Consider the following 27,367-nt stretch of genomic DNA (forward strand, 5'->3'; position numbering starts at 1 on the left):
TAAAATGTATATAATCAGTGCAGAGGGAAGATTGGCTTGGACATTTGGTATTTCAGATAATTTGAGAGTGGTTTGCAGCAGGAGTGTGTATTGGCTTCTGAAGTAACCTCAGCAAGTGCAAGGTTGCTGCAAGGCATCAGTCATAATGAAGAAGCTGCTTTACAGACTCCTGTATTCTGTGAGGTTTTATTTGTGTCTGCTGAAAACATTTTCATCTAGTCTTTTATTTTTATTTTCTTTCTTTTGCTGGGGGAAGTACAGGGACAGGTGTTTTTTGGGGGGTTGTTTATTGCTCAGTTTTTTGTTTGTTCTTGGTTTTTAAATCTCTAAAGAATAAAAAAGAAAATATAGTGAAAATGGGAAAAATTACATGTATTACCAGAAAATGAAGTGGAAAATAGAAATATAAAATATGAAATATATATATTAAAAATTAATATGTGCAAGAAAAGTAGATGTGCATCTCAGTAATGTCTCTAAAGTAATCCTAGATTGTTGTGACAAACTGTCATCCACTTGGTGCTTGTAGAGAAGCTGATGAGGAATCCATTGGTCAGAGTAAGTCCAGTTCAGGATGAGCAGAGTCCAACCATGTGGGTGCTGTCCACACCATTTTCTTGTTTGATCATGGACACAGAAAGGCAAAATACTAAATGGCCCCCCTAGGGGGGATATGCCCCTGACATGAGCATGTGAGATGTACATGAGGGCTCATGAGAAGGTGCTTGTGCTGCTGCTGACAGTGCTGCAGTGCCCCAGCGGGGCAGGGCGGGGTGGGACAGCACCTGCTGGAGGCATTCCCATTTCCTTCAACGTTTAACTCTTGCCAAATAACATTGAGGCCTGTGGAGAAGTTGTATGTGACAGCTCCACCCCCAAGCTCAGCCTCAGCAGTTGAATATGAAGGCAAATCGCCTGTTTCTCATCTCACCCCACCTCTAGGGGTATTGCACAAGGTGGAAGGGAAATCAGAATCACTTTAGACCACATTCTCAGGCATATTATGTGATTCTTAGGGCAGTCCTGTGCATGGCGAGGACAGGGACTTTGATGATCCTTGTGGGTTCCTTCCAACTCAGACTATTCTGTAATTCTGTGATTCAGCAGAAGACAGCAGTATCCTGTTTTATCTCTGCTACCAGTTATTGATTCAGCTCAATAAGGCTGAGCATTTTCACACGAGGGAAATTCAAGATGAGCTAGTTCTTGCCCATGATATCTGCCACATCTCCTCTCTCAGATACTCTAAACCTAAGTGCCAATATCTGTCTCCACACTTTATTGTAATAAAAATTGTATATCTGATGCCAAAATGAGGTATTGAAATAAGATTTTTATTTAGCTTCAGGCGATTCAACAATTTGATCTCTAAATGAAAATCTTTAACATATCCATAATTTGTATATGTAATTCACATTTAACCACCCCAGAGGCTTTACTTTATCTCTGCATTTTCACTTCAGTGCCTGCAGCAAGTACCCAATGCTCCTTTTCTCTCTACTGCTCATCCATGGAATTCTAGTTGGTGTTAGAGATCCACTCTAATATCTTCCTCATTTTGGGTCACATCTACTGATATCTGGGTCCTTTTAGGAGGAATGGAAAAGGTATCATCAGCCACAGAGTGTGACAACTACTCCTGGTCTTTCTAAATCTGCAGCCAAGAACCTCCTCCCTGCTTTCACCCTTCATTTCAACTGGATCACCTCCAATTCAGACTACTAAGGAATCTCCTTCAAGTGTGTTGAACCAATAGTAAAAGTAATGGCTAAAAAATACCTTCTTGATGGAGAGGATGATTTGTTTTTATCCACAGGCGTTTTACAATAGAGTTACAAATAAAAGAGTGCTAAAAACATATTGTGCTCTATTACACTATATTACTAAAATTTGCCTTGCCAGTTTGAGATCATTCTGCATAACTGAGCTCCCTCCTGCTCATGTGCAGGTTCCAGGCTGTAGGCAGGTGAGAGAGGGTGCCTTGACAGCTCCTGCCTCCCCAGCTTTCTGACACCACACCCCATACAGCTCCCGTCTGAAGTCATTGGAAAGCCTTTTATCCTATTTCAAAGCTGATGTGGTTTTAGATTCTTGTTAGGAGGGTCTTGAAAGAGGGTACCTGCTCCTCCTGCAGTAGGTTCCTATTTCTTCTTGTCTTTGCAGTGCTGAACAGTTGAGCTCTGAGTGTGAATATTGTTTTGAGGACTGTGCAAGCAAGTATATTCATTTGGCTATATAGGACTATTTCATCTATCAAATACATGAGACAGGACAAAGAGGATGGCAGGGAAAGAATAAGTCAAAATTGAAAACACAGCCAGAACACAGTGCTTTATTTCACTGGCATAGCTGCAGACTTACCTAGCTAATTGCTTGCTCTGAATTTCCTATTATACCCTTTCTCTTTCACACCAGGCTTTCTGCTCAGGCTATTTTCAGAAGAAAATATACTTTTTTTTGTACAGTGATGGAACTGATTAACCCTAACATATAATAGCAATGATACAGCTTGTTTTCCTAGAGAAATGACTTAAAATATAGAACTGGAAAAGACAAAGCACTGGAAAAATAAAATTAAAAAAAAAAAAAAGAGAAGAATTCACCGTACTAAATAAATTATAATATAAAGTCTTGATTAGCTTTAGCCCGTACAAGTCTGGTTATTTTTGGAGTTGCCTATAAAAGGCAGGCTTTCTGAGCAAAGCATTTGCACCCAGTGAGGAAGTCTGTTTTCAAATTATACAGTGCAAGCTGAATGCAGCTCTTGCTTCTCATTTAAACCTATTTTGGGGCTTTAGTTGGGATGTTGATGGTGAGTAGTCTTTGTGTTAATGCTTTGGTTAGGGAAAGATGAAAGAAGACTATTCGACAAACTGAGGAACTTAAAATTTGAGGCAGAAATCAGGTTCATGCTCCGTGTAATTTTTTGAGTGCTATACTTGTAGGTTTTCAATGAAGGCTTGTACTACAAGGAAGTCATTTATCTTTTCTTTGTTCCTAAAAGGGCACAGGAGAAATGTAGCTTAAAATTTCAGTAGTAAAGAAAGAAAATAAGGCAATGGATGTCATTGAAAACAAGACATGGGTTATTTCATTGTCATACTACCCTTTCCTCCAAATGTGTCTTGTTTTTCAGTCTAATATGAGCATAGTACAGACATGTACCCTGTAATTCATAATAATCTGTAATAGGGCCAAGCAAAATGGTAATCTAGCCCCAGATGAGGATAGCAGGTTAGTACTTTTATCTAAAGAAACTTGCAACTATAATGCCATTGAGAATTGCAAATGTTTAAAATGAAATGTTCTGATTTTCACAGCAGAGAAAAGCAGCCTGGCCAGCAGGCTGATCTGCCCTGTTGTCACAGCCCTACCCACCTCTCAGAGTCACAGCATGATCCTATTAAGTCCTAGAATATTTGTCAAGGATCCAATGAAATGGCTCTATCCAGAAAGGAAACAGGATTTGGCCTTTGGTGGAGTGGAAGCAAAATCACAGCAGCAGAGATGGATGCGCTTGTGCTGGGCAAGAAAGGGAGGTGTTTTCTGGCATCCTTGGGTGGGAAAGAGTCCATCCACTACATGGCTACAGTCGTGCTTTAGGGTGGCTGAAAAATTCCTGGAGACAGCAAGGTAAGGCTATGCCCTAAGCCTCTTTTGTTCAGCTACTCCTGGTCTATGGATTAGTTTATTTGCAGAGATGAACAGTTTGAGACAGTCAGCACTAGGTGTGAATTCATGCTGTATTTGCCCATCTGTCGTCCCTCCCCTTCCTCTTCCACCACTTTGAATTTTTCTAAGCATTGTAATATATTTATTGTCTCATAATTACTTCATTTTGACTAGAAAACAAATAAAAGTGCTATTCGCTCAACCCAATACTTTTTTTTTTTTTAATTATCAGTTTATTTAATCGGCTTAGATTGTGGAATTGGCTGTTATGTAGATACCCCCAAACCGTGCTGCGAATTTTTCTCAGAGTGGGGATTGCACAGGCAGTGGCTGCCCAATAGACATATGGGCAGCTGACAGCATCAAGACACCCCACCAGCAGCTCAGTCGTCTGGCAGATTGCCTCAGAGAGTCAGGCTTGATGAATCAGTCCTTCTGCTGGCGCTGGGAGGGTGGGGGACGCCTCTGCTCCAGAAGGCTGCTGCAGAATGAGAAAGATCCACAGCCCCCACACTCCCTGAACTACAGGCTTGGGATGGCTGGCAGTGTCCAAATGAACTTGGATCTGGCTAATTTGGGTGTGTAGAGGCAGAGTTTCAGCCGGGTTACTCTGGGGTGAGGATGTGTCACTAGCTTGATGCCTTCTTTTCTTTCTGCTGCAGTGTGGAGTTTCACAGCCTGGAAATGCCATAGGGAGTAATTTAACAGCTCTGCCAAGGTTGGGCAGTGGGAGAAGGGAAGAGAAAAAAAATTGGCTTGGAACTGTCCTGTCTCTCTGTGCCTCTTCCCTTCTAGTCCTGAAAAGGGGCCAAATGTTCTTGTAAGCTGAGCAGGCAATGAAGCCAAGAGGACCCCTGCTTCTCTCCTCCACTCCTGCCCTGGTTGTGTTTCACCCAATGATGTGGCAGCCCCTGAGCAGGCAGAAGAAGGAATAGCCACCAAGAGTCACCTTCAGAGCCTGGCTCCTCCAGCCCTGGGCCTCACAGAGCCCAGGCTGGCTGCTGTCAGGCTCCTGGCTGAAGAGAGGGACAGGGACAGCTCTGTCTTCCCTGGCTGGTGTCAGACAAACCCCCCTCATTCTCAGTGGCACTAGAAATGCTGCCATCTCTGCTAGAAAAAACGTTTGTCTCGCACATGATTTGCTTAGGGGTATGACCCCCATTGAGCATGCAAAGCTATATGTGTGGATAGTAGTTTAAATTGTTTGAGTTTTTTTCCTCTGGGGACACTAGCAACTTCTGTGCAGGGAAGAGCTCTTTGCAAGGGGAAAGATGAAATGAACACTGGGAGCAGGATTCCCACTTGTGAGGAGTATTGACAAAAGCCTGAGGGACTGCAGCAGTCCCATTTCAGGGCACAGTACTGCACCTTTGTAAAACAACAGGTTGGTGTGGGGTGAAGACCTTGTGCTGTACAAACTCTGCCTAGTGAAAGGATATGAGGTTTTAGCTGTTTGTGTTTTTAGGAGGTAAGGTTTTTTTCTCACTAAAACATAATATCATTTTCTTGGTCACCTTTCCCCTTTTTTTCCTATTTGAGCTCTTTCATGGTAGATATTTTTATTTGCTGTAGTTTAATTAATTAATTATGGCAGAGCTGGAGTATTTTTCAGACTAAGCCCTTTATTTCATTGTTCTTAAACAGCTTCCATTCTGATGCAGCTCCTCACAGTTTGCTGGTCCCTGTACCTCCCCATTTAAGGGCTGGGTTGATGTTCTTGCTGAGATTCATGCCCATTAGTTGGTGAAGCCATGTATGCCTGCATGAGGTTAAAACCTGTTTTGTACCCTCTTTATGTGATTTCAGTCCAGAAATTTTCTGTGGTTTTAAGGTAGCAAAGGGAGCCCAAGAAAAGCAAGAGAAGCTTACAGGAGTCCTTTCTACTTAAAATCCCTGAGGACATGATCTGTGTTTTCCTGGTTCCTGTCATTTTCCTCTCCTCTGCGTAACCCCAGTTAAGCTCGCTGATGACAGGGAGGCATGTACTCAAAAGTGTTGTAGGCTGTTTTTCAAATCAGGTCACATTTACTAGTTCCCAAACAAAAGATGTTATCCTGGGGAATTTTTGAAGCTTGTACCTCAGTTTAGCCAAAGCAAACCTAAATCTGGCAACATAATGGGACAGAACCAAAATGTAATTCACTGTTCTTGACATTGAACAAGGAGCAGATTTAAAAATGGATTTAAAATACCCAGATCAATTGGCCTTACAGTCATTGCAGCAATGTGCAACATCTGGCTAGCACACCCTCCAAACACCTGCCTCTGCAATGGTTATGGAGAAACAAACCATGTATCAATTCAGTTTTATTTTCTAGCCCTGTTTAAAATGGAACAAACACTGGAAAATCTCTCCTATGGGAAATTCCAATATTGCAACATCTGTTTTCGTAGACTAAAAATTCTCTATAACAGTTGTTTTGTTTGCTTATGAAAAAAAAATCATGTCATATGGAAACGTGGAAGTGTTGCTATCAATCTCTTTGTGGATGTTACAGCTTTGGGAATGACAGTCCCATTTCCTCCATACATCATGCCTCTTGAGGAGTTACTCTCCTCCTGATGTATGGCTCTCGGAATTCATCATATTCCCTTTGCTCTCTGACAGTAGCAATAGATACTGCACTTCTGCCCCAGCTGCACCCTCCCTGCTACAGGTGAAACAAAAAGTCTCTCTTATATATTCTCAGATGTTTTGCCCAATTTTGAGTGTGTGATGTTTTGCATTTTGCTGGTAGTGACAGCACAGCTCAGCAGGTGTCACGCATTGCTGTTTATCTGCAGTGCTGTCTCTTACACCTTGTTTTAATGACAGATCAAAAAGGCAGAGAGCTTCACAACTTTTAGCTAAAGGCAGAGGAATGAAGATGGAAGGTAAAATCTAAAGAGGGTGACATGAGCACATGGAAAGGTACATGAAGGAAGAGGGATGAATTTGGGGGGGGAAAAAAATCTTCTTTTTCTTTATTGCCCCTTTTCATTCCAAATAAGAATGACATGTAACTTTACTCAATTTATTCCTTCTTTTCACGTTCCCCTCTGGATTTTTCTACAAATCAAGAACTTAGTAGTGTTAAGCCCCAACTGACCTCTTATCAGGACTGGATATTTTTTTCCCAATTGTGATTTTATTTAGGGCCAGACTGAAATTTCTTTGCTTTTATTTTCTATTCAGAATTATCAAGCTTGTGGGTCTGTGAGATTTTTTGCTAACTAGTGAACTATGAGGTCTATGACTTGACTTTTCTGTCATAGATCTTCTCTCTAACTATTTCTGCTAGATAAATCATTTGAGCCTGTGTTTTATGATTTGACTGCCTGTTTATCCTTCTGCTCTTTCTTCTCATCCCACTATTTTTAGATACCTCTTTTGATAACCAATATTTTACTGAGCACAGATAGATGAATACATACTCAGGACACAGTTTCATGAGCCAATACAGGATGCTTCTTATACATGTGTCTATCACAAACATGATGGTAACTACAGTTGAGATAATCACAAGTGGAACAACCTCCTGTGAGGAGTTGGAGATTAGAGATTCAGTGCTGCTTCCAAGGATAGGTTAACACACACAGTTCCCTAAAAATCCACTATATTCTCTACTCCACCACAGAGGTAAAATGAGGTGCTTTCTTTTCTGTACAGCACTCCAGGAATGGAAGCAGAACAGTCTTTTCTGTTGGTTTCAGTCCTACTTTTCATCCTCAGAAATTTCACTGCTGTTCAATCAGATCTGGATAGGCACCAAAACTTTGCAGAGACTGACTATTCAATGAAATATTAAAACTTTTCTTAATTAGGCCATTGTTAATTCTAAATATCTATAGGTAGAACAACTCAGAAACTTGTAGATCTATTTCCCCCAGAATGAAAAGTTGAATTATGGAAGGTGGAAGAAAAATATGTAGGAAATAATATTCTATTCCATTAATATTTTAAAGGTTTTTGCTGAAAAACAAGCTTCTTAAGTTCTGTTTTTGAAAATTAGTATCTGAACAGGCTAACTTTTTTCTTGAACCTATGAATACTCTTATTAAAAACAAAAGATGCTAACAAAACTACTTCATTTTAAAGTTTTTAAAATAAACTGCAGCTTCTGAGAACTACAAGATACTTTTCTGTTATGAATCCAGAAAAGCTCTGTTAAACTGAATTTTCTCTGAAATTTACAGTGTGTAGCAGAGAGTTAACATTTTGGCAATCTCACATGCCTTCTGTTTTGTTTACAAAAAAGGTGAGAGCAGTTGTCAGCCTACACAAACAGACTGCCTGGCTCCCCTGGAGAGGTTTCTGTACCCCCAGGTTCCAGTATTTAGTTCAGACAAAGGCTGCAGAAGCAGCTCAGGGGGGGTTGCCTTTCCTCCTCCCAACAGCTCTCACACCCAGCTGGAATGGGGGGAGAGCCACTCTCACTTTTCTGGGGGGTGACATCTCAGGTGGACCCAAGAGTTGGACTCACCAGTGCAGGACAGGGGCAAGACTTTGTCTCTACATAGGGATTCAGAGCTCTGAGTAGCCAGGAAGGCTCCGCTTTTGTGGCTGAGCCATTTCTAGACAATCCACTAACCTAAACATAGTCCAGCTCTCTTTGAGGCATGATTTTTTTCTACAGAGCAACCAGAAATAAAAGTTTTGGTGGCTAAAATCAGCAACTGTATCTCCAAGTGACTGATACACTACTCCCACAGGCAGCCCTTTTGGAAGCTGGTTCGTGATGTTATTATACTGCTGTTTTTGGGATAAGTCGTGTGCTTCAGGATGCCCTTCTCAGCACAACTGCAAATGAAATGTCTGCCACAGACACAGAAAGAGTGGACAATAAATTATTGCCTTTCTGACATTTTCTTTCTGAAAAGTGAACAACAATGAACAGAGTTTAGAAGTGACAATAATCATTCTTAAACTCTTCTCTGGTACCTCCTGTTGGTGATTTGGTTTCCCCACTCTTGTGATACGTGCACATGTTAATCCAAAAATGTTACTCTGACTTACAAAGAACCTCCTAGAGAGCTGGTGATTTTTGTTGGCTTAGAAGGACTCAGGAGTTTATCTGTATCTGGGATGTTCCATCGTCCTCAAATTCTCAGGTGTTGAGTAGCTATGACCCTGAGGTGAGTGCAATCCAACTATTAATCATCAGTAACAATGGGATATTCTCCATGGGCTTCATGTGCCATTGTCAGTAGATCAGAGAACTGCTGCTGACCTTAAATGGAGAAAAGCAAAGGATAAAGGTCACCTTTGTATCATCTACACAACAAAAAGTTTTGAAAATGGCTTGTCATTAAAGAATTAAATATCTGCAGCACAAAACCCTTGGGCTGGATGGTACTGGCTTCCCCAACGTGTAGGAGTAGAATCACTTTAGAACTGACTAGTACTGCAGAAACCAACATACTAAGCTGAAAATGTGCTGTTTTTACATTCTTCTGTGTTCACGTGGTCCTGTGACCTCCAGAAAAAGCTGCTAAATCTTAGGGGACTTTTCTATGTCACTTTTAATAATGATAATAACACACAGACATGTTTCAAGTGGAAGTGACTGGATACAAAAAAAATCTATCTTTAGACACTCTAGAACTGGCTTTCAATATCTTTTATACATGAAATATCATGGTCTTCTTCTTTCCACATTGTCTTTATATCCCCTTCAATTTTGACCAGTTTTCCTAAGTATTTTCCTGTAATTGAAATCTTAATGCTTGTCTTCATGTTTATCATGGCCTTGGACAGGTTGTCTGTGACCACCTGAGTCTTCTCAAGTCTAAATTCAATCATTTTATAAAAATGATTTTATAAAAAACCATTAAGGCTTTAGCCAGTCATCTTGGCCAGTAACAGACCATCCACCACCCATGTGATTATTTTTTATATTCCAAATCTCCACAACACCTCGCCTCCTCTCTGCAAGTACAGAAGTTCATCCCATCCTCTGATTCTTCCAAAAGTAAATTTCAGAACTTTAATAATTCTCAACAGCTTTAAATAGACTATGTCTCCATCTTGCCTCCAAGTCTGCTCTTCTGTTTTTTTTTTCTATGTACGCAGATGTGTAAACCACTGTTTATCTTTCTCAGGCTGAAGTGAGGACCTGTACATTCAAAGTGGAAATGAGCTGCAACATTTTGATGTTGTGGTATGAACCACAGAAGGGTAGAATCAACAACTTTTCATCCCCTGAGAAATCCTTATGTCCCTGTGTCCAGTAAACCACAGTGCTGTGGATCAGTGGAAGAATCCTGGATAAAATCCGCAGCCTGTGCTGGGCTCTGCTGAGCAGAGGTCAGACTGGATGATCATGACTACCCATGCTGTTTTTACCATTTGGGAACTACCCCTTACAAAGGCAAGAACATAAAAGCAGTCAGACTGTCAATCAAAGTCTTCTGGTGAAGTCAGCAGGTTCTGTAAAACTGAGCATCTCTGTGTAAATAATGCTACAATTGTATGCATCAAGGTTTCAATTGCCTTACCCTTTGTGAGTGAATAGTTATTGCTTTAACTGGCAGTCACATCACAGCTGTCATATGGATCTCCTTAGGCTGTATCAAAAAAAGGTACTGCTTGGCTTCATCTTCCTTGAGAGCTAAGCAGAGCCTTTATATCTGACATAGCAGCTTTCAGTCAGTACTTGTGACCAAGTACCTGAAGGTACTTCCTGAAGGTTACTGAAAGTAAGGCTGATGGAAACAACAGGTACCGACCATTTCAGAGACTGCTGGCTGTCTAGAAGTCGGTCAGGAAAGACCCAACCAAACCTTAAGCAGTGTCCACAGGTGCAGAAAGCATATGGTAAGATCAAAGTATTTCTCTATCCTTGTTTATTCTCTTGATAAGCTATTAAGCTATGATCCACATAGTGTTTCCTATCCTGTTCCAGTGAAATCTTGTGAATTGATTTTATCTCACCAAGATACAGCTTGCAAAAAGCACTTGTGCTTGAGTAAACTAAGAGGATATTATGACACTTTACATTGCCTGCATTTGAGATGAAAAAATATGAAAATCGATATCTCTTTCTTTCTCCACTGTAGGGATGTCCTTTCACTAGCCAGACCCTTGGATTGTTGCATCCAAGGATATTTTGAGCACTTTAGACACACCTCTCTGGCTTTCAGGCTGCCTTCTGTGCTGTGTTTCATGTAGAAGGGGTTTGGTCTAGGTGTGTCTTTTGGGGTGTATTTCTGTCTGGGCTGGTCAGTGGTCCCTGCAGTCATTCATCACTGTCACCCTCTTTGCTGCTTCTCCTGCTGGTTTTGATTCGTCTGTGGGGAGGCCTCGAGCATTGCAAAACCAGCAGGACTGCAGGTGAGAGATTGCAAGAGCAGATTTCTTTTAAGTAATAATCACAGGCTCAGTGCAGTGGTACAGACTAGGGCTGGTTTAGTGAGCACAAGCTCAGCCTTAAAACAATTGCTGGTCATTGCTGAAGGAGTTATTAAGACAGTGTGCTTGTGGCTGGGTGGGCAGTCTCAGTACCAGAGAGCTCACTAGGGCCCCTGTGCACATACCCATGACTCTACTCTGATTTAAACCAAGATGAAAATGCTGACGCCTTTGCATTTTTTCTGCATTTTCTTTTATAGTCATATTGACCCATATACTTAAAATTCACCTTTATCTGAGTCATCCTGCATCCATGGCAAAATTATCTTCTTCTCATCCTTAGAAGTGTGCATTTCTGACATCAAACTTGCAATTTCTGCTTAGGTAAGGGGGTTGTGTTTCATCCAGTTTTCCTGGCTAGGTCTGCTTTTTAATGACTTTATAAACTTTTGTGTGGGCTACTACAGCAGCCATTTCTCTACCCAGTTTTAAATGTATTTTAGCCAGAACCTTTGGAGGAGCCATCTCCACCTGTGTAGGATTGTCTTATAGACAAAAATGGAGCTAGGTGTTCCTTCAACTCCACAGTAGCTGTCTCTTCAGTTATAGAAAGCATTTCCATTAGAGATTATTCTAGTTAAATGCTCTAAAATATTGGTTAAAACTTTCTGAAATGCTCAAAGTATTTGTCTGACACTAGTGAATGCTCACAGAAAAATGACCCTTTGCTGTCATCACATGGGTAACGCTGAAGATGTCCACAGCTTCTTGAGGGAGATAGACTTTGTAATCCAAGAAGACTGCTTTGGGATAAAACATTGTGCTAACACCTTCTGTCTTGAACTGAGAGAAGCGTAGAAATTTGTAACTTCAAAAATCTGTCTCTTCATATGATTACAGGTTGCTCTCTTCGGAGACAAAAAAAAGTGTTCTATAATGTCACACAGAAATTATGAACACAGAAAGGAGGAAACTTCTGTATGTTTGCTTTTGAATCTTGTAAAACTTGTTCTGAAAGTAGAGCAAATCCGAGTTTGCTGAGCAATAGATAAAAGGCCAGTTGTACTGGGAATGGGCTCTCCTCTCTCGAGGAATCATGAGCATGTTGGAAAGCAGTAGACAGAGAAATGCTGAACATGAGCAGTTTGAGAAAGAAAGAGAGAAGCTATCATCTCTTAAATTCTCTGTTGGGGACGGTGTGATAAGTGATGCATACAGTACACTCCTACAAGATAACCCTTTTTTTAGGCTCTACCATATGTTCAGGAGCAGCAGTCACATTTGTCTTCGTGCTGGAGGGAGGGTGGAGTGATTCATTCCATAGCAAGGTAAAAAAAAAAATTAAAAATCCACATAGTGGTGGCATCAGAAATATAACTATGAAAGTTCTGGGACACTGTAGAGAATAAAGAGGCCAGTATTTGCCAACAAACCCAGAGTGCACATGAGGAAAAAAGACCTGTGAGAAATCTGTGGCAGGCTACCATATATTTACACTACGGAGTGAGAAATTGTGCAGTTTATAGAAACTTTTCTGTTCATTCACCTTTTCTATGGCACTGCAAAATGTTGCCAGCATGGTCATTAAAGACCTACTCGTTTTATGAAACATGATTATGAATTTTAGTCATGACAGAATAAATTCTCTTCTACTGCTGAAGTATTGAAACCAATTAAGCATTATTTAATATTCCATTGAAATTTAATCACTATGATTTGGAGTTTTATCTTCATTAGGTGCAGAGCCACATGAATTTAGGATCAGACTAATTTTTGGCTTGTAGCTTATAGTCCAGTTATTGTGGAAGAGAAAAACACATGCATTGTGAGGAATCATTTGGGTCTGTCTGGAGTTTCTGTTGTCTGAGGTAAGTTAATTTTAGTCTGCCTATGGGGCATATTAGATGGCAAATTCTAAGAGTATATTTCTAAGAGTATAATTCTAAGAGTAAAATCCAATAGCTCATAGGAGTCTTCTGCAGTGACACAATTATCTCCACTTCATCTCTGAATGCAGCCCTTTCCGACCACCAAGTAATGATTTTTGGCACTGTCACAATGATTTTTGGCACCGACACAGTAGAGTAAATATCAGTAGCATCAATATCAAATATCAATAAAGGAGTCACACTTGAACATGGAGGGATGGTACAAATACACACCTGCAAAGACAGAGTGAATGTGGCAGGGAAATGACTGCACTCTAAATGTCAGGTTTGAAAGCAACCTTAGTGACTGAAAAGCCCTTGAGGCACTTGGACACAGGATTTTTTACATCTCTGCTGTCTCCAGAGAGAGGCACAGGGATGAAACAAAGGTGTGTTCTGCTTGAGGTGTCTGCAACCACTATGGAAACAAAGGCAGCTCCCAAGCAGATTTTCAGGACCAAAGACAGCTCTTATTAGACCTTTCCCACTTTGTTTCTTTCACTACATTTATGAGGGAAATGTGGGGGTTCCTTTGACAGGCAGTTGGGTACAGGCTACATCCTCCCATCTTGTACAGTCAGAGCTACTGTTCAGCAGGTCTGCAGCTTCATTTCTTCTGTGGGTGGCCATCCTTCCATCATTTTGGTGAGACAGGGAAATAAGGAAGGAAATTAAACTTCTAAAAAAAAAAGTTAAACTTGTACATAGCTAGCTGACTTCCCCAGCATGAAAGTAGGAAAGGCCATCTCATCAGTCAAGATGCTCATCTGGCCCTTATTCTCTTTTCATGTCAAAGACAGACACTGTGCCTTGCTAGAGTTCTGCCACAGACATGATTTTGCCTATCCTAGTTCCACATGTCATGGAATTGGCAGAATCTGGGTGTGACCTAGGAAGGGACCTGAAACAACATTTAGAGAAGTGAACTCAGAGCCCAGCAACTGTATATTAAATGGCACAGAGGCAAGTGTAGGACACTCTCTAACCCAGCCCACTGCAGACAAGCCAAAATCAGCAGCTCTGCTAATGAAGCACAACTTTGCAGAACTTGGTTAGAGAGTAAAATTTCCTTATTCTCACGTTCATACACTCTGAGCTGGACTCTGGTACTTCTACTTATTGACAAAAGAAGGGAAAATGCTTTCCTGAGTGCAACATCATTTTTTCTTTAATCGCTGCAGATCTCAGAAATCTCCCAGCCCATACAGTGGTTACAGAGGATCATGCTTAAGTTTCCTCTTTAGGTTTACATTGGGCATTAGATAAGTTTAGTCAAATGCTGATTACTGTACTGATAATACTCATGACAAATATATGTATTGGAAAACAGTGTCCTATATATCTATAGGATATAACTAATATATCCTAGTTCTGGCTGTGCTCTCCAAAGAAGCCTGAAATCTTATATTTCTATGTAATGATTTTTAAAGTATTTATTGTACTTCTTTGCTAGGAATGAGTCTGACTTTTGACTTCTTAGTGTTTTTGAAGGGATCACAGTGAGGTTTTGTTGCTCCTTGGTGTAATGAATCAATGTTCAGCTCAACGTTTTTGTTCCTAAATATCAACATATATTTGGAAAATTTCTACTACTGCTCATTTTGACAGGATGAGGACAGCATTCCCTTGTCTGATAGCAGAGGTGGCTAATGATTCCGTATTCTTCAAAAAGGCAAAAATTGTGCATTTAGAACCATTATGCATTTTATTTACATTTTATCCCATGCTCCTTTTTAGCTCTCAGGGTAATTTTTGCATGTTCTACTTATTTAAGCTATCTGGAGTTATATCAGGAAAGCTCGGAGAAGATTTTACAGTGACAATTTTGACTTTTTCAGTCTTTACCCTTGAAGATCTCCAAAGCAGCAATCTGTCAGTCTCTTCCTTCATTACTCTTTGAAAGTTTTTCAAGCAAAGATAAAGAAAAATCCATTCTTTCATTTCCCTTTCAACAGTACAGAGTTATTCCACAGAATTTATAGTTTTTCAGTAAAATTATTCATAAGCTGCTTTTCATTGTCTGTAATGACCTCATATGGATGCCTATAACAAGTAAAACTTTTGTTCTCCTGGTAAACAATGAAATATCCATGCCTGCAAAAACCTCCAGAAATGATGACTGACAATTAATCATGGTAAAAGAATAATAAACCTAGCAAATCGGGATGTAGCTGCATCAACAGACTTGATGCCATACCTACCATTTGTTGTATTTGGGGATTTTGTGCAAACAAATTAACTTCTTGGTCACCTGCTCACTGTCTGAGTCTATTTGATCTTAACACCATATTCAGTATTTTAGGACATAGGTGGGTAAATCTCAGCAGCCAGGTAAAAATTTAATCATTGGTGAAGCTGAAAAATAAGAAGAAATTCTACTCTCTTCTTAATGTTATGCTATCAAATCTAAAGAGAACAATTGAGGTTCTCTTACATAAAAGGAAGATGCCAAATTTGAGAGTCCTATATTTACAAACTCATTTAATATGCAACTTTGTTAAATAATAGGATTTCTTTCCTTTTCTGGTACTTAAAAATCTTCTGCACACTTTCTGTGAGTGAGGTCTAATTTGAGGATGGCCAAATATATATATTTGCAAAGTATATAGCTGTTACCTGGAAGAGAGAACAATCCAATAAACACTACTCAAGCTTTCCTCTTTCCAATGAGTTGAATAATGGGAAGCATAGCCTGGATTCTGGACTGTTGATATCTAGTAGGCTGCTAGAAGTCTGCTTTTAGACTCCTAATTGTGGAAAGTTTATAAAATGTAAATAAATCGTAAACTACTTTTTATTAATTTTGTTCATATACCAGAAATCTGTGGCACTTAGCTAAGATCCTTTATCAGAGAAATATATTGCTAAATGGTAAAACATATTTCTAGGTAATGAAACCGTGTTACTATTTGAAGCTATCACTGACTTCAAATTTTCTTTCTCCTGGGGTCATTATAAATTAAAAATTGTTTTCTTGCTGGATGGGTTTTACTTTCTTCTTCAGTAATGGACTCGTCACTTTTCAGACAGTACACTTTCAGTCCAGGCTTTGGAAGACCAGGGTGTCTCTGGTTGGTGAGCAAAGCTTTTGTCTAATCTTGATATCAGAAACTGAAAGGATGTGACTGTGTTCTATCCTTTTGTAGAGCATTCCAAAATTCAACATCCCCACATCTTTCTAAGCTATCCAGTTCTTCCAGCCTTCCTTTTCCTTTACTTTATGTGCAATACCCAGAAAATGACAAAATGTCAAACCTCTGCTTTAGGAAATGCTTTCATTGCATATCTATGTTACTTTTTTTTTTTTGTTGTTTTCTGTTTTCTGCTTTTTTTCTCCCCTTAGGAGACAATATTTTCTGACCATTAGTGATTTTTGCACCCCTTGTTCTCATTCTGTATATGAAGAAATTCCTGAATGTTATTGCAAAAGTCACATTGAATCATTCTGGTTTTCTTTACCTTGTGCATGCTTCATAGAGATTTTTGTTCCAAAAGATTTTCTCTATCTTCTAGCTCAGAAACTAGAAGCTTGATGATTACTTTGCTTATATGTTTTTCAAAAAGTTTCCTCAGTTTATAAGAAGTAAACATTTCCTCTGTATCCCTTTTACATAGTAAAAGGTATTTCCAGTGTTTGCAAAATGGGTAGAGGTTTAGCCAGAGAGGTTCTCTAAATGTAGGTAAAATTTGTGTGTGCCTTTTGTGAGCTGATAGATATTTCTTTAGCTCATTTTTGTAGAATTGGTAAATGCAGTTCTCCCTTTCTCTCCCCTGGGAATTAAACTCTATTTTTAACCTTCATTATAAGAGAGATGCTTGAGATTCTGGTAGATAACCGTTCCTTATCTCTTGAGACTATCCACAACAAGTTCAATCACTGAGGCGGGAAAACACTTGAATGATATGTGTTTAAACTTTTTAATAATGCATAAACTGTGTCTTAAACTAATGCTGAGACACTCTTCTGTACAAACTCATATATTAGTGTAAACACAGTTTCTATGGGTAATGATGCCCATTTCATTTCATTTCATTTCATTTCATTTTATTTCATGATTCTTTCTTTTGGTTGGAATAAATAGAATATTCTTGTCAGCTGACTCCACACTTCTCTTGCCAGTGCACAAAGATTTTTTTTGACAGAAGAACCTGAAACAGCATGTTGGAGCTGCTTTGGCCAGCCAATTACAAAATATGGGCAAACATAACTGCAGGCAGTCCCTTGAGTTTTTTGTCATTCTGGCATGACCTTCTGGACATAAAATTATCCTGGGTGGTAGGACACCAAGTTTGTATAGGGCGTGTGAGTTTCAGCCTGGCATAAGTGCTGAGTTGCAAGCATGGACAACACTGTTAGTAAGTCACTGAGGATCCTGTTAACCCCAGCTCACATAAGCTCTGACAGAAAAAGGGGGTGAACATCTGTTAATCACTATAGGATCCCTTCATTATAATTTACACAGATTTCACTGCCTGGAAATAAGTGGAAAACTCTCAAGAAAGGACAGCACATGAAGCCGAATCTGACAGCTGTGTTCTGCCAGGAAAATAGCAGATTCCCTTTTCCAAAGTAGCTTCATTTGAGTTACTAAATGTGCTCATTACTTCTAATTTGCTCCTTCTGGTAACCTCTGCTGGTATGGAAGGATGACCTTTCCTGATGTTACTGTCCAACACTGCAAAAAAGAATTCAAAATTACTTGTGTCAGAGAGAATAACCATGACCCTTCAGCCAAGTGTGTGAGCCATTTCTCTATAAAAACCTGTGAAAAGTGTGTCCTAGGTCCCAAATTCTGCTTAATGACTTGAACACCCCTTTCATGGAAAACTTTTACCTTTCCCCATCTTTAGAAGTGGGGTGGCCGTAATATGTTGCTGCCACCATCGCTTGCTAACTTTACAGACTGTTGAGTAATCTAAAATATACTGGCTGGCTCTTTGAAATATTGCTGTGAATTATGATAGCTTTCTAACTCTACATTTATATGTAGATACTGAGCAAATTCATTAGCATGCCTCTGCATTGTTTCCATAAATACTTCAGCTTCACATTTACTAACAGAAATATTGTGTGGGCTTTCAATTACTCTGCTAATGAGCTTAAATATGTTTTAGTTGGATTTGAATTAGTGTGAGGATTTTTTTTTCTGAGGCAGTTAGTATAATGAGGTGAAAGGTGTTCTGTGTGTTGCTGAATAGCTTGGGTGGGACTGGATTAATCTTTAGTGCTGACAAGGCTTCCTAGAGTGTATCTGCTTTCCCTCTAAAGATAAAATTGAAAGCTCAGGGCACTAAATGTCTGCTACTGTCCACAAGAAAGAAATTACAGCACAGATCAGAGAGCCTGAAAGTCTAATTTTGTGTTGTCATACCAACATGAACCAAAATGAGATTGTCCCAGAGCAGCATCTTGCACCTGGACAGCTGAAGTGAGCACCTTCATTGGTTCAAAGCACCAGATGTTTGTGGTGATCTTCATCCAAGTGCCTCACCCAAGTGCCTGACTGCAGCTTCCTGTGGTTTGCAAGAATCTTGCTGAGAATTATGAAGAGAGTTTTCCCTTAGAGCAATGGTAATGGAGGGGAGCAGAATACCTGGTACCATGGTTCCCCCTTCTCAGTCTCATGAAGTAATATCCCCTAGAGGCCAACATGTTCCTCTCTCACATGAAAAATTACTTAAAAGTACCCCCAGGGGACATTATTCAGCCGCCTATCCAAAAAAGTTATATTCTCTGAGCCAATAGTTTCAAGTTTGGAACTTTTTTTGTTTTGGTTTGGTTTGGTTTTGTTTTTATTTTTTTTTTTTTACTTTCTCTTATAGCACAAGGAATATATTTAATATCAGTCTCTCTCTGGCTCACCATCTTCTGACAGGCATATCAATTACTTTTTTTTCTACTTTCTCTTCCCCACCTCCAACCCCACTTTTACAAAAGAGCAGGAAAGAACACAAGCAAATGAGGAAATAATAATGAAATTATATGTACTATGTGTTTTATTTGACAAGACAGATTCTCTGAAGGGCAGCTGGGTGAATGAGTGATGAGAAGATAAGTTGCAGAAAAAGCAAGAAGGGATTTGTGTTTAATAATAAATGTTCCATCTGAAGGCAAAATTATGATTGCATATCATAAAACCCCCAAAACTAATAAAATAAAAATGCAAGAAATTATTCATGCTGGGTTGATTTAGTGTTTACTGAAAAAGTCTGGCTACCTCCTGGTATTATCTGACATTTCTTCATGTTGACATGACTGACAGAGGAATTATACCCTGTTGCTAATACTAACAAACTTCTCTTTTCCCAGGACACCAGAAATAAACTGCCATTTTTTTCAAGATGCAGGTCACAACAGGTCATTGTCTTTCCCAGATTCTAAATTTTAAAATCTTGAATCGGGTGCCAAAAGAGCAATATCACACAGAAATATACTTGTTACTTTTTAGCTGGTTTTTGTTTGGTTTTTTTTTTTTTTCTTAAGTTCCTGAGGCCTTAGGATTATCTGAAGACACATTTTCAAAGATTTCTTTTGAAATGTGATCGGTCAAAAATTAATCTTCATTGTTAACTTGCTTAATTTTTAATGATGTTTTAGTTTCTATTTTCATTTCATCACTACAGAAACTGTGTCTTTCCAGGATAAAAATACAGAAAAAAAATTATACCAGTATATCCCATAAAACTTTCAAGCAAATCACTAAGGTTGGCAGCCAAGAAGAATGCTAAGTGTGCAGCCCAAATTTGTCAGCTGCATGCTCTTGCTCCCAGGCAATACATCATGTGTGACATTTTCACTTCAATTTAGATCCTTCTACTCCTCCTCTGATCTTTTTCTGCCCTTTTCTCCAGATTTCTTAATCTCTGTCCACCATCTGAGGTCTTTCCACTCTTGATTCTCTTCGCTATCTTTACAATTGTCTTGGCTTTGCTGAAAGTTCATCTTTACATGATTTTTAGTCAATCTTTCTTCAGTATGCCCCCATTGATACTGTCCCTTTCTCTACCATCCTACTTCTGTCCTACTGAGGTTGAAGATGGACACTCCTCCTGAGATGCAGGGCTCTCTCAGACCCTTCTACAGCACTCAATGGCAAATTACCTGGAATCTTTTCTTTTTTTTGTTTTTTTTCCTTCAGAAAAATATATGAAGCTGGACTAAAGGGAAATAAAAAAATATCCTAAAATAGGGGACAAACTTACTAACAAAAAAAAGAGATAATTTTTGGTATGAGAGTTTCCCTGAAAAATGAAAATTAACTTTTCTGCATTGATTTCTTGTTCTGAGAGTAACATTTTTCACTTAAGTGAAAGCAGATTTATCCAAGAGGAAATTTAAGAGTGTACAGTGAGACTGATATTTTCACAGTGAGGCTTTACTATACAGAAAAGATAGCGTGCTAACTAACTGGAATATAACTTTACAAAACAATTGCTATGTCACCCTTGCACCCCCCTTTCTCTTTCTTTTCTCCTCCTCATTACTAATTATAGTGCATAATGACACCATCAGTTAGCAGTTACTCCATAATTAGTGTTTAATCTACAACAGCTCCAAAATTCACACCCAAGGAATTAAGTTTTTTAACCTTTTTTTCTCACCTTTTCCTGATACAGCATTTAATAAAGTAGCATAACTCTATTTTGAAGTCCTAGCATTCATTTCAGAAGGAGAAATTGCATACAGGTACACAATATATGGAGTCACATAATAAAACAAAAATTGTGCATAAGTGGTTTATAGTCTTGGATAATATTAAAAAAAAAAAAAAAAAAAAAACCTATGAGAAAAGTAACACAGTCTAGCATGTTACTATAAAACTGAGTCTTGGAAGTTGCAAGTACCTTCCCAAATGAATTGCCTTGACAGGTGCCTGCAAATTCTGTGATTAAAGCAGTTTTAGGCTAAAACTAGATGGTATCATATCCCTCTTTTGATGGAGAAAAGGAAGAGAATTGCTTAGCCAATTAACCTAATCTCAGTTTTGTCTAATTTGTCTGTTTTGTATAACCCCAGTATTAACCAGCAGTTCAGTCCTGCTAATCCCCAGTGCCACACAGAAGAAAAGAACCATTTGTATATTACAGTGTAATCACAATATCTACTAATTTCCTCCGATACACTACAGGCCTCTTTTGAAAGGAGATTGCTGGCATTATCCCCATTTTATAAATGAGGAGCCTTACAGTACAGCAAAATGATTTCTCAGGAACTGAGAGTTACTGATAAAGTGGAGCCTGATATCAGTGGAGCTGATAAAGGAAGAATAAAACTCAGTTATCCTAAATTCTCAGCACAGTTCACTCTCTGCAAGCTTCAATGCTCACTTACATCTGGGATTATGAAAGAAGTCTGCAGCAAACCTTTTTCCCCTGCATTTCTAACCAATTTATTTTCTAATTTTCTTAATATCACCACACACCGAAGTGAATAATTACAAAATTGCTTGCTTTCTCTATTTTGCGTCCACAAGGACATAACAAGGACACTTTAGTGGTGATACAAAATAAGATTTACTTCAAATAAGAGTTCTAGCACTCTCCTTCCCTTTTTTTAAAAAGTGTCTCGTGGGCTCATTTCGGTGCTTTCACAAAATGAGACACAAATCTCCATGGATTGAAGGGAATGCGTTGTTTGAAAAAGCTCTGCACACCTTCACAGCTCTTCATCACACATTAACTCTCCAAGGAGCATCTGTTCTATCTCAGACACTTATGCCATGACCCAGTCCTGGCCATAGGCTTCCTCCTCTTCCACTAACTAAAGCTGTTGTACCAAAGGGTGAGAGAAGGGGGCTGCTTCTTGTAAATTAAGGTCAGTTGTAAGACCCCTATCCTCATTTTATTCCTTATAGAGGCAGGATTTTCAGAAAGGTCAGAACCTTGTTAATATATGAAAAGTTTTCTTTGACATATTTTGACCTTCACATAGGTTTCAGAAGGTAGATTAAGAATCAGATAAGGAAATCCTGGCAGGAATGTAGAGATTTGCCTGCTCCTCCAATTTCCATAAGATTTTCAAATTTTGTCTTGACCTAGCTGGAACTAAATTTACACTTTCCTCATTGACATATTTGTTTGTTTGTTTGCTTTCCCAGTCCACACTGCTCCAGGACTCCTTAAACTGGATAGATTAAAACCTTTCATAGCCTATAATCTATAAGCAAGTCTTTGGTAGTTGATCTCCTTCTGCACTCAGTCATCTGTCAATTTTTTTTTTCCTGAAGAAAAGCTAGTATCAAATTTAGATTTTTATTGCTCTTCTGTGATAAGAAGCAGCTCTGCAAGATCACCCTGCCCTGAAGAGCAGGTGGACAATATCAAGCTTATTCCTTCAAGACACCACAACTGTTAAATACGTTTGCTATCTGAGGGCTGGCAGATGAACACCAGGATCTTCTGAGTTCCAAAAGCCAACAACCATAAAAAGCTATTTTTGATCTCTAATCCAGATATCTGAAACAACTTTCTGTGTTCAGGTGATGAGCGGACTGAACAAAGCCTTGGAGGATCTCTGCCTAGACCCAGTTTTGTTGGCCCCTCTTAGGTTTACAGCAGCTCTGTGCTACTGAGTCCCAGAGTTGAGGGCATGGTGGTCCATGATTAATGGCACTCCACATCTGGAGCAGCCATGAAGAGACACCCCCTCTCAGGCAGCAAAGCAAAGATTGAAGTGGCATCTTGCAGCTACGTGTGCTGAGGACAATCAAAGAAAGAGTCATCAATATCCCAGAATAAAAAATGTGTCTGCATTGATTTTAGATGTGGGGAGCATTAAGAGATGTCATCCATCACATCTGACTGGCAATGTGTTTGGGGAGGGTAGACCAAAGCATGGAGCAATGCCAAAATACTTTTAAAATTTGGCAAGTTTAAGAGAAAAAGATTGCCTTCCCTGTAAGATAAAAAACTTAGTCTGAAATTAATTATTTAACTCCTAGTATTCTGAAATTGTTGGTTATTCCTATGCTTAACAGAATAATTTGAACATTTTACAACAGAATTTAAAGTTTATTTACAGAAACATCCAAAATTCTTCATTTTAGATGTATATGGAGAGTTGTTTGCTTTTTCCTTAATTGGGCTTACAACTGTAATCTTTTAAAAACACATTATTATTCCCAATATTATCACAGATTTAGCTTCCAGGATTCATTGAATTTAGAAATTACTCCGTTTCTTTCTAAGGCTAAGATGGGTTTTTTTATTATAGCGCATTTCAACACAATTAACCTGTCCAAGCTTTAGGACTAGGTATGGCCTCACTTCTGTACGTTCAGAAATGGATTGGCTATACATTTCTTACTGGTATTCCCTACCTGCCAGTCCTTGAAATATTCTAGGCAGTTACATTTCTTTGGAAGCTTGTGTGTAATTGTGTTTAACGAAAGCAAGTTGTAAATTATTTGGGCTATCGGTGTTCACTGAAATTGGGCATTAGTGTGTGAGGTCGAACAGCTGTATTTCTATTTCGTATGTTCATTTGCTTTTTAAAGAGAGACACATTCTTACCTGAGGCTGACTGAAGTGTTGTGTGAGTGGTGAGAAAGCATCAACACAAAGATGACCAGACACGTGCAAAGTTATAAAGTGTGTGTACCCTGCTTGCTCGGAGACAGTGGTCTCTCTTGTCCCTGTGTTTCGCCAGTTCAAAGCCAAAGGAACCACTCTAACAGAGAGTGTTATAGTCCTGTTTTTCCAAGAGTTATGACCCAAGTCCAAGGCCCAGTTTGTAGGGCTGACTACTCTTTCTGTTAACAGTGCAAATTGTTTGTAATAAGGTTTTGCCGTGAAATAAGTTCTGAATGACTTAAACTGCAGAGTTTTTTTAAGCTTTGGTCTGGGAGTGGTGGTGAAAAGTGGAGTATAACACTGCAGAAGGAGATAGGAAGCAATTGGTGAAACTATTCAAGGGTTTAAAATCAAATGTTTGACACTCAATAGTATTCTGTTATTCCACATATCATCCTTGGTGTGCGCATATATACTTGAACAATTCAACAAAGTGCAGTCTGCTGTGAGCAGGGGTGTTTTGTTTACAGAGCCACAGGGAGAGCAGAACAATTAGAAATAGCTTGAGACAGAATATTTCAACTTTTAGAAACCATTTTAGCAACAGTATCTGGAGTGTTTCATGAGGGATGCTTTATGACCTCTCTGCTCATTCTGAATAGCTCATCTATATCTATGTCAAACAGCTCCATTAGGATGATAAATGTGCCTAGAATTTCAAATACAACATTGAGTAAACCTGCCAGACGGTGTTTATATTCCAAGTGTCTCTCACCAATATTTCTTTTCCTTACAGATTTTTTTTTCCTTGTGTTTGTTTGCTTTTTAAAAAGGAGCCACATCCTCGCCTGTGGCCAGACTGAAGGGTTGAGTAAGTGGCGTGAATGCACAAATGCAAAGATGATCAGAAAATCATCTTTGCAGCGCCTGGACGTTGCTGCTTCTCTGTGCAGGTCTGTTCCCTCCCAGTGCACAGGGGGTGCTCTGCAGAGCTGCAGTTTGTGCTGGCTGTGGCAATGCTCTGAGGCTGAGGAGCCTGGTGCTCCCACAAGGCGTCTGCCTTATTCCTGTGCCCAGGCCGTACCATCCCAGACAGTCACACCAGCTCACTGCGTGCTCTGAGTGCCTGTAGGACTCCCTTGTTGCTGGTGCAGAAGACTTGCAGATCTAAGTCATAATGGGCTGTTGTAATTTCGGCTTTTTTTCTCTTGCCCAAGCCTGTAATGTAGAAGTAATGGGAAACATGCATGGGGTATCTCTTTGGTGCTATTCTTGGCTATACCCACTAGCACCAAGTCTGGGATTCTCCACTGTGTTCTACTAATGTGCTGCAATTTTCACTGGTTTGAAATGGGGGTAGGCCGTATTCATTCCCATCTGCTAATTTTGATTGCTAGTGATGCTCTAATATTGCATGAGTTCAAATGACTGCTTAAGTTTTGTGGCAGCATAAATGTCCCAACTCGGAGCACAGCTATTCAGCCTAGTATTCGGTTTTTGGGAATGGATTTATATATGAGTAGAAATTTTTTATTTTAAAGAAACCTTCTTATTTCCATACCTATATCTTCCTACCTCTTCTCACACTTCCACAGGCCATACTGCCAATGCCAGCATTTCTTTTCCACTCACACAGGGAAAACTGGTTGCAATGATAAATTTCTGGCAAAGATGATGTTGGTAGCTGCATTTTTAGGAGATATTTCCCACAGCGGGGAGTAGGAGGATGGGGAAAGTAAGTGGGAGGGTGGAGAAAAAGAGAGGAATGGTTGCCTGCCTTTCATTCTCAGTTAACAAGAAAACTAAGTGTAGACTCTTGCCTTCACAAGGTAAGTAACCTGCTGATGTTAGACAGTAAATGTTCAGGCACCTGTGAAGTGATGTGACAACTGCCATGCTGAGGCTCAGCAAGCACAAGGGTCATTTGCATACTCTGAAAGAACTGCTCTTTGTATGCTTTTATTCTGAGTTATTTGTTCAGGTTTGAATATGTTTCAGATTAGGACAGATGCAAGTGAGGAGAAAAAGAATCCCCAGTTTAATTTGGTCTGGGTTTTTTATTCCCTTTATTGCACAGTTGAGAGCTGGCCCTCAAAACTTGTGTGTTACTGGATGCTGGGATGTTGAACCCTCAGGAGCTGGGAAGCTGGAATGCTTATTGAAAGTTTATGGCTCTGAATTTTATGGCTCCTCTCTGCCAGTACTTGGAATAGTTAACATCACGTTGTTTTAATCTCTGTTGTCTCTTTCACCTTTGTGTAAAGAGTAACCTATTTTTATTTCTTTTTCTTTTTTTTTTTTTTAAGGATGATACCAGCTACAAACAAGGCCTTTGTTGTAACCAACCTTGTTTCTGGAACAGGCTATGACCTCTGCGTCCTGGCAATGTGGGACGACACAGCCACAACCCTTACTGCCACCAATATTGTGGGATGCGCCCAGTTCTTCACCAAAGAAGACTACCCTCAGTGCCAGTCGATGCACAGTCAGTTCCTGGGTGGGACCATGATTCTGATCATTGGAGGCATCATTGTGGCAACTCTGTTGGTATTCATTGTGATTCTCATGGTCCGCTATAAGGTCTGCAACAACTCCCAGGGGAAGATGTCTAGTGTCAGCAACGTCTACTCACAGACAAACGGAGCACAGCCAGTCCAGAACGGAGTGTTGCCCCAAGTCAATCCCAAAGTGGTGGTGAGAAATGAACTTATGGAGTTTAGCTGTCAGTCTGCGCGGAGCAGCATCTCCTCTTCCTCCAGCTCTGCAAATAGCCGTGACTGTGACAACTACAGCCTCCAAAGTGAACAGGGCACATTGTCCAGCAAATGGAGGCCTCCTTCCCGGTCAAAACACAATATTGACCGGCTAATGGGAGCTTTTGCCTCCCTGGAACTGAAATGTCAGAAAAAGGAGGAAATGACAGACTCCAGAACTTCCACGGTGGCCCGCCACTCGGACAAAGAGCCACTGCTGGGCCAGACAGAGTCCAAATTCCGCAGCTTCCTCATGTTGCCTCTGGAGGGCAAAACTAAACGTAGCCATTCTTTTGACATGGGGGACTTTGCCACATCTCAGTGTTGCACCTACCCAAAAAAGATAACAAACATTTGGACAAAGAGGAGCCTCTCGGTCAACGGCATGCTTTTGCAGTACGATGACAATGACCTAACAGGGGCAAAAGGGACTTTCGGGAGCTCAGAGTGGGTGATGGAAAGCACGGTGTAAATATCAGTGTCTGCCCCTTCTCTTCTCCCCTCATGTGTTATAGAGCGTGGTTTGCTTCAGGGCCATGCAACTGGAACGAGAGGGGAGAAAACATTTTCTGTTGTACTGGCCAAAAAGGCAAGCAAGCAAGTTAAAGGAATAGTAAAAGAGAAAGAGGGTCATGAAATGTGAATAGGCACATACGGTACCATTCCTGTCTGGCCCCTACTAAACCATGCGTGAATGTTTCAAGGAATTTGCTAGTTGTATTTAGCATTGCTTTCCAAATTTACTCAGACTCTTGGTGAACCTTCACACAAGATTAAACAAGGAGGATGAAAAGGGGTTTAACAGCAGAAATTTAATTTCATAGAGTTTCTTTTTACTTTCTTTTCTTTCTTTCTTTCTTTCTTTCTTTCTTTCTTTCTTTCTTTCTTTCTTTCTTTCTTTCTCTTTCTATTTTATTTTTTTCTAATGGCAGCTCTTTATTTTTTATTATTTTTTTACCACAGAAATACACTTCTGTGGATGTGACTGGTACAAGGCTATATCTGGTTGTCATTGCAAGGGATTTTCTCAAAAGTGCGGACAGGCCCCCCAGAGGGGCAGATCAGAGTAAATTGTTCAGAATAATCTCATGGTCTTAACTGTGACATCTGGGCAAACAATATTTGTTGTTGAATGGACTTTTGGTTGGTATTTAATTATTTCTGTTCTGTTT

At 39.7% G+C, this 27,367-nt stretch overlaps 1 protein-coding gene across 2 annotated transcripts in view; it reads left to right on the forward strand.

Annotated features, from left to right (window-relative positions):
* The window catches only part of LRFN2 (leucine rich repeat and fibronectin type III domain containing 2), a 150,895-nt gene extending 123,818 nt beyond the window's left edge, over positions 1-27,077 (forward strand). For both annotated transcript variants that reach the window (XM_033056159.2, XM_033056160.1), the window contains one exon: positions 25,749-27,077. In XM_033056159.2, coding sequence (XP_032912050.1) covers positions 25,749-26,667 — 919 coding nt within the window. In that variant the 3' untranslated portion in view covers positions 26,668-27,077. The remainder of the gene's footprint in view (positions 1-25,748) is intronic.
* Positions 27,078-27,367: the final 290 nt, after the last annotated feature.

Source organism: Catharus ustulatus, chromosome 3, assembly GCF_009819885.2.
Source record: "Catharus ustulatus isolate bCatUst1 chromosome 3, bCatUst1.pri.v2, whole genome shotgun sequence".
Lineage (NCBI taxonomy): Eukaryota > Metazoa > Chordata > Aves > Passeriformes > Turdidae > Catharus > Catharus ustulatus.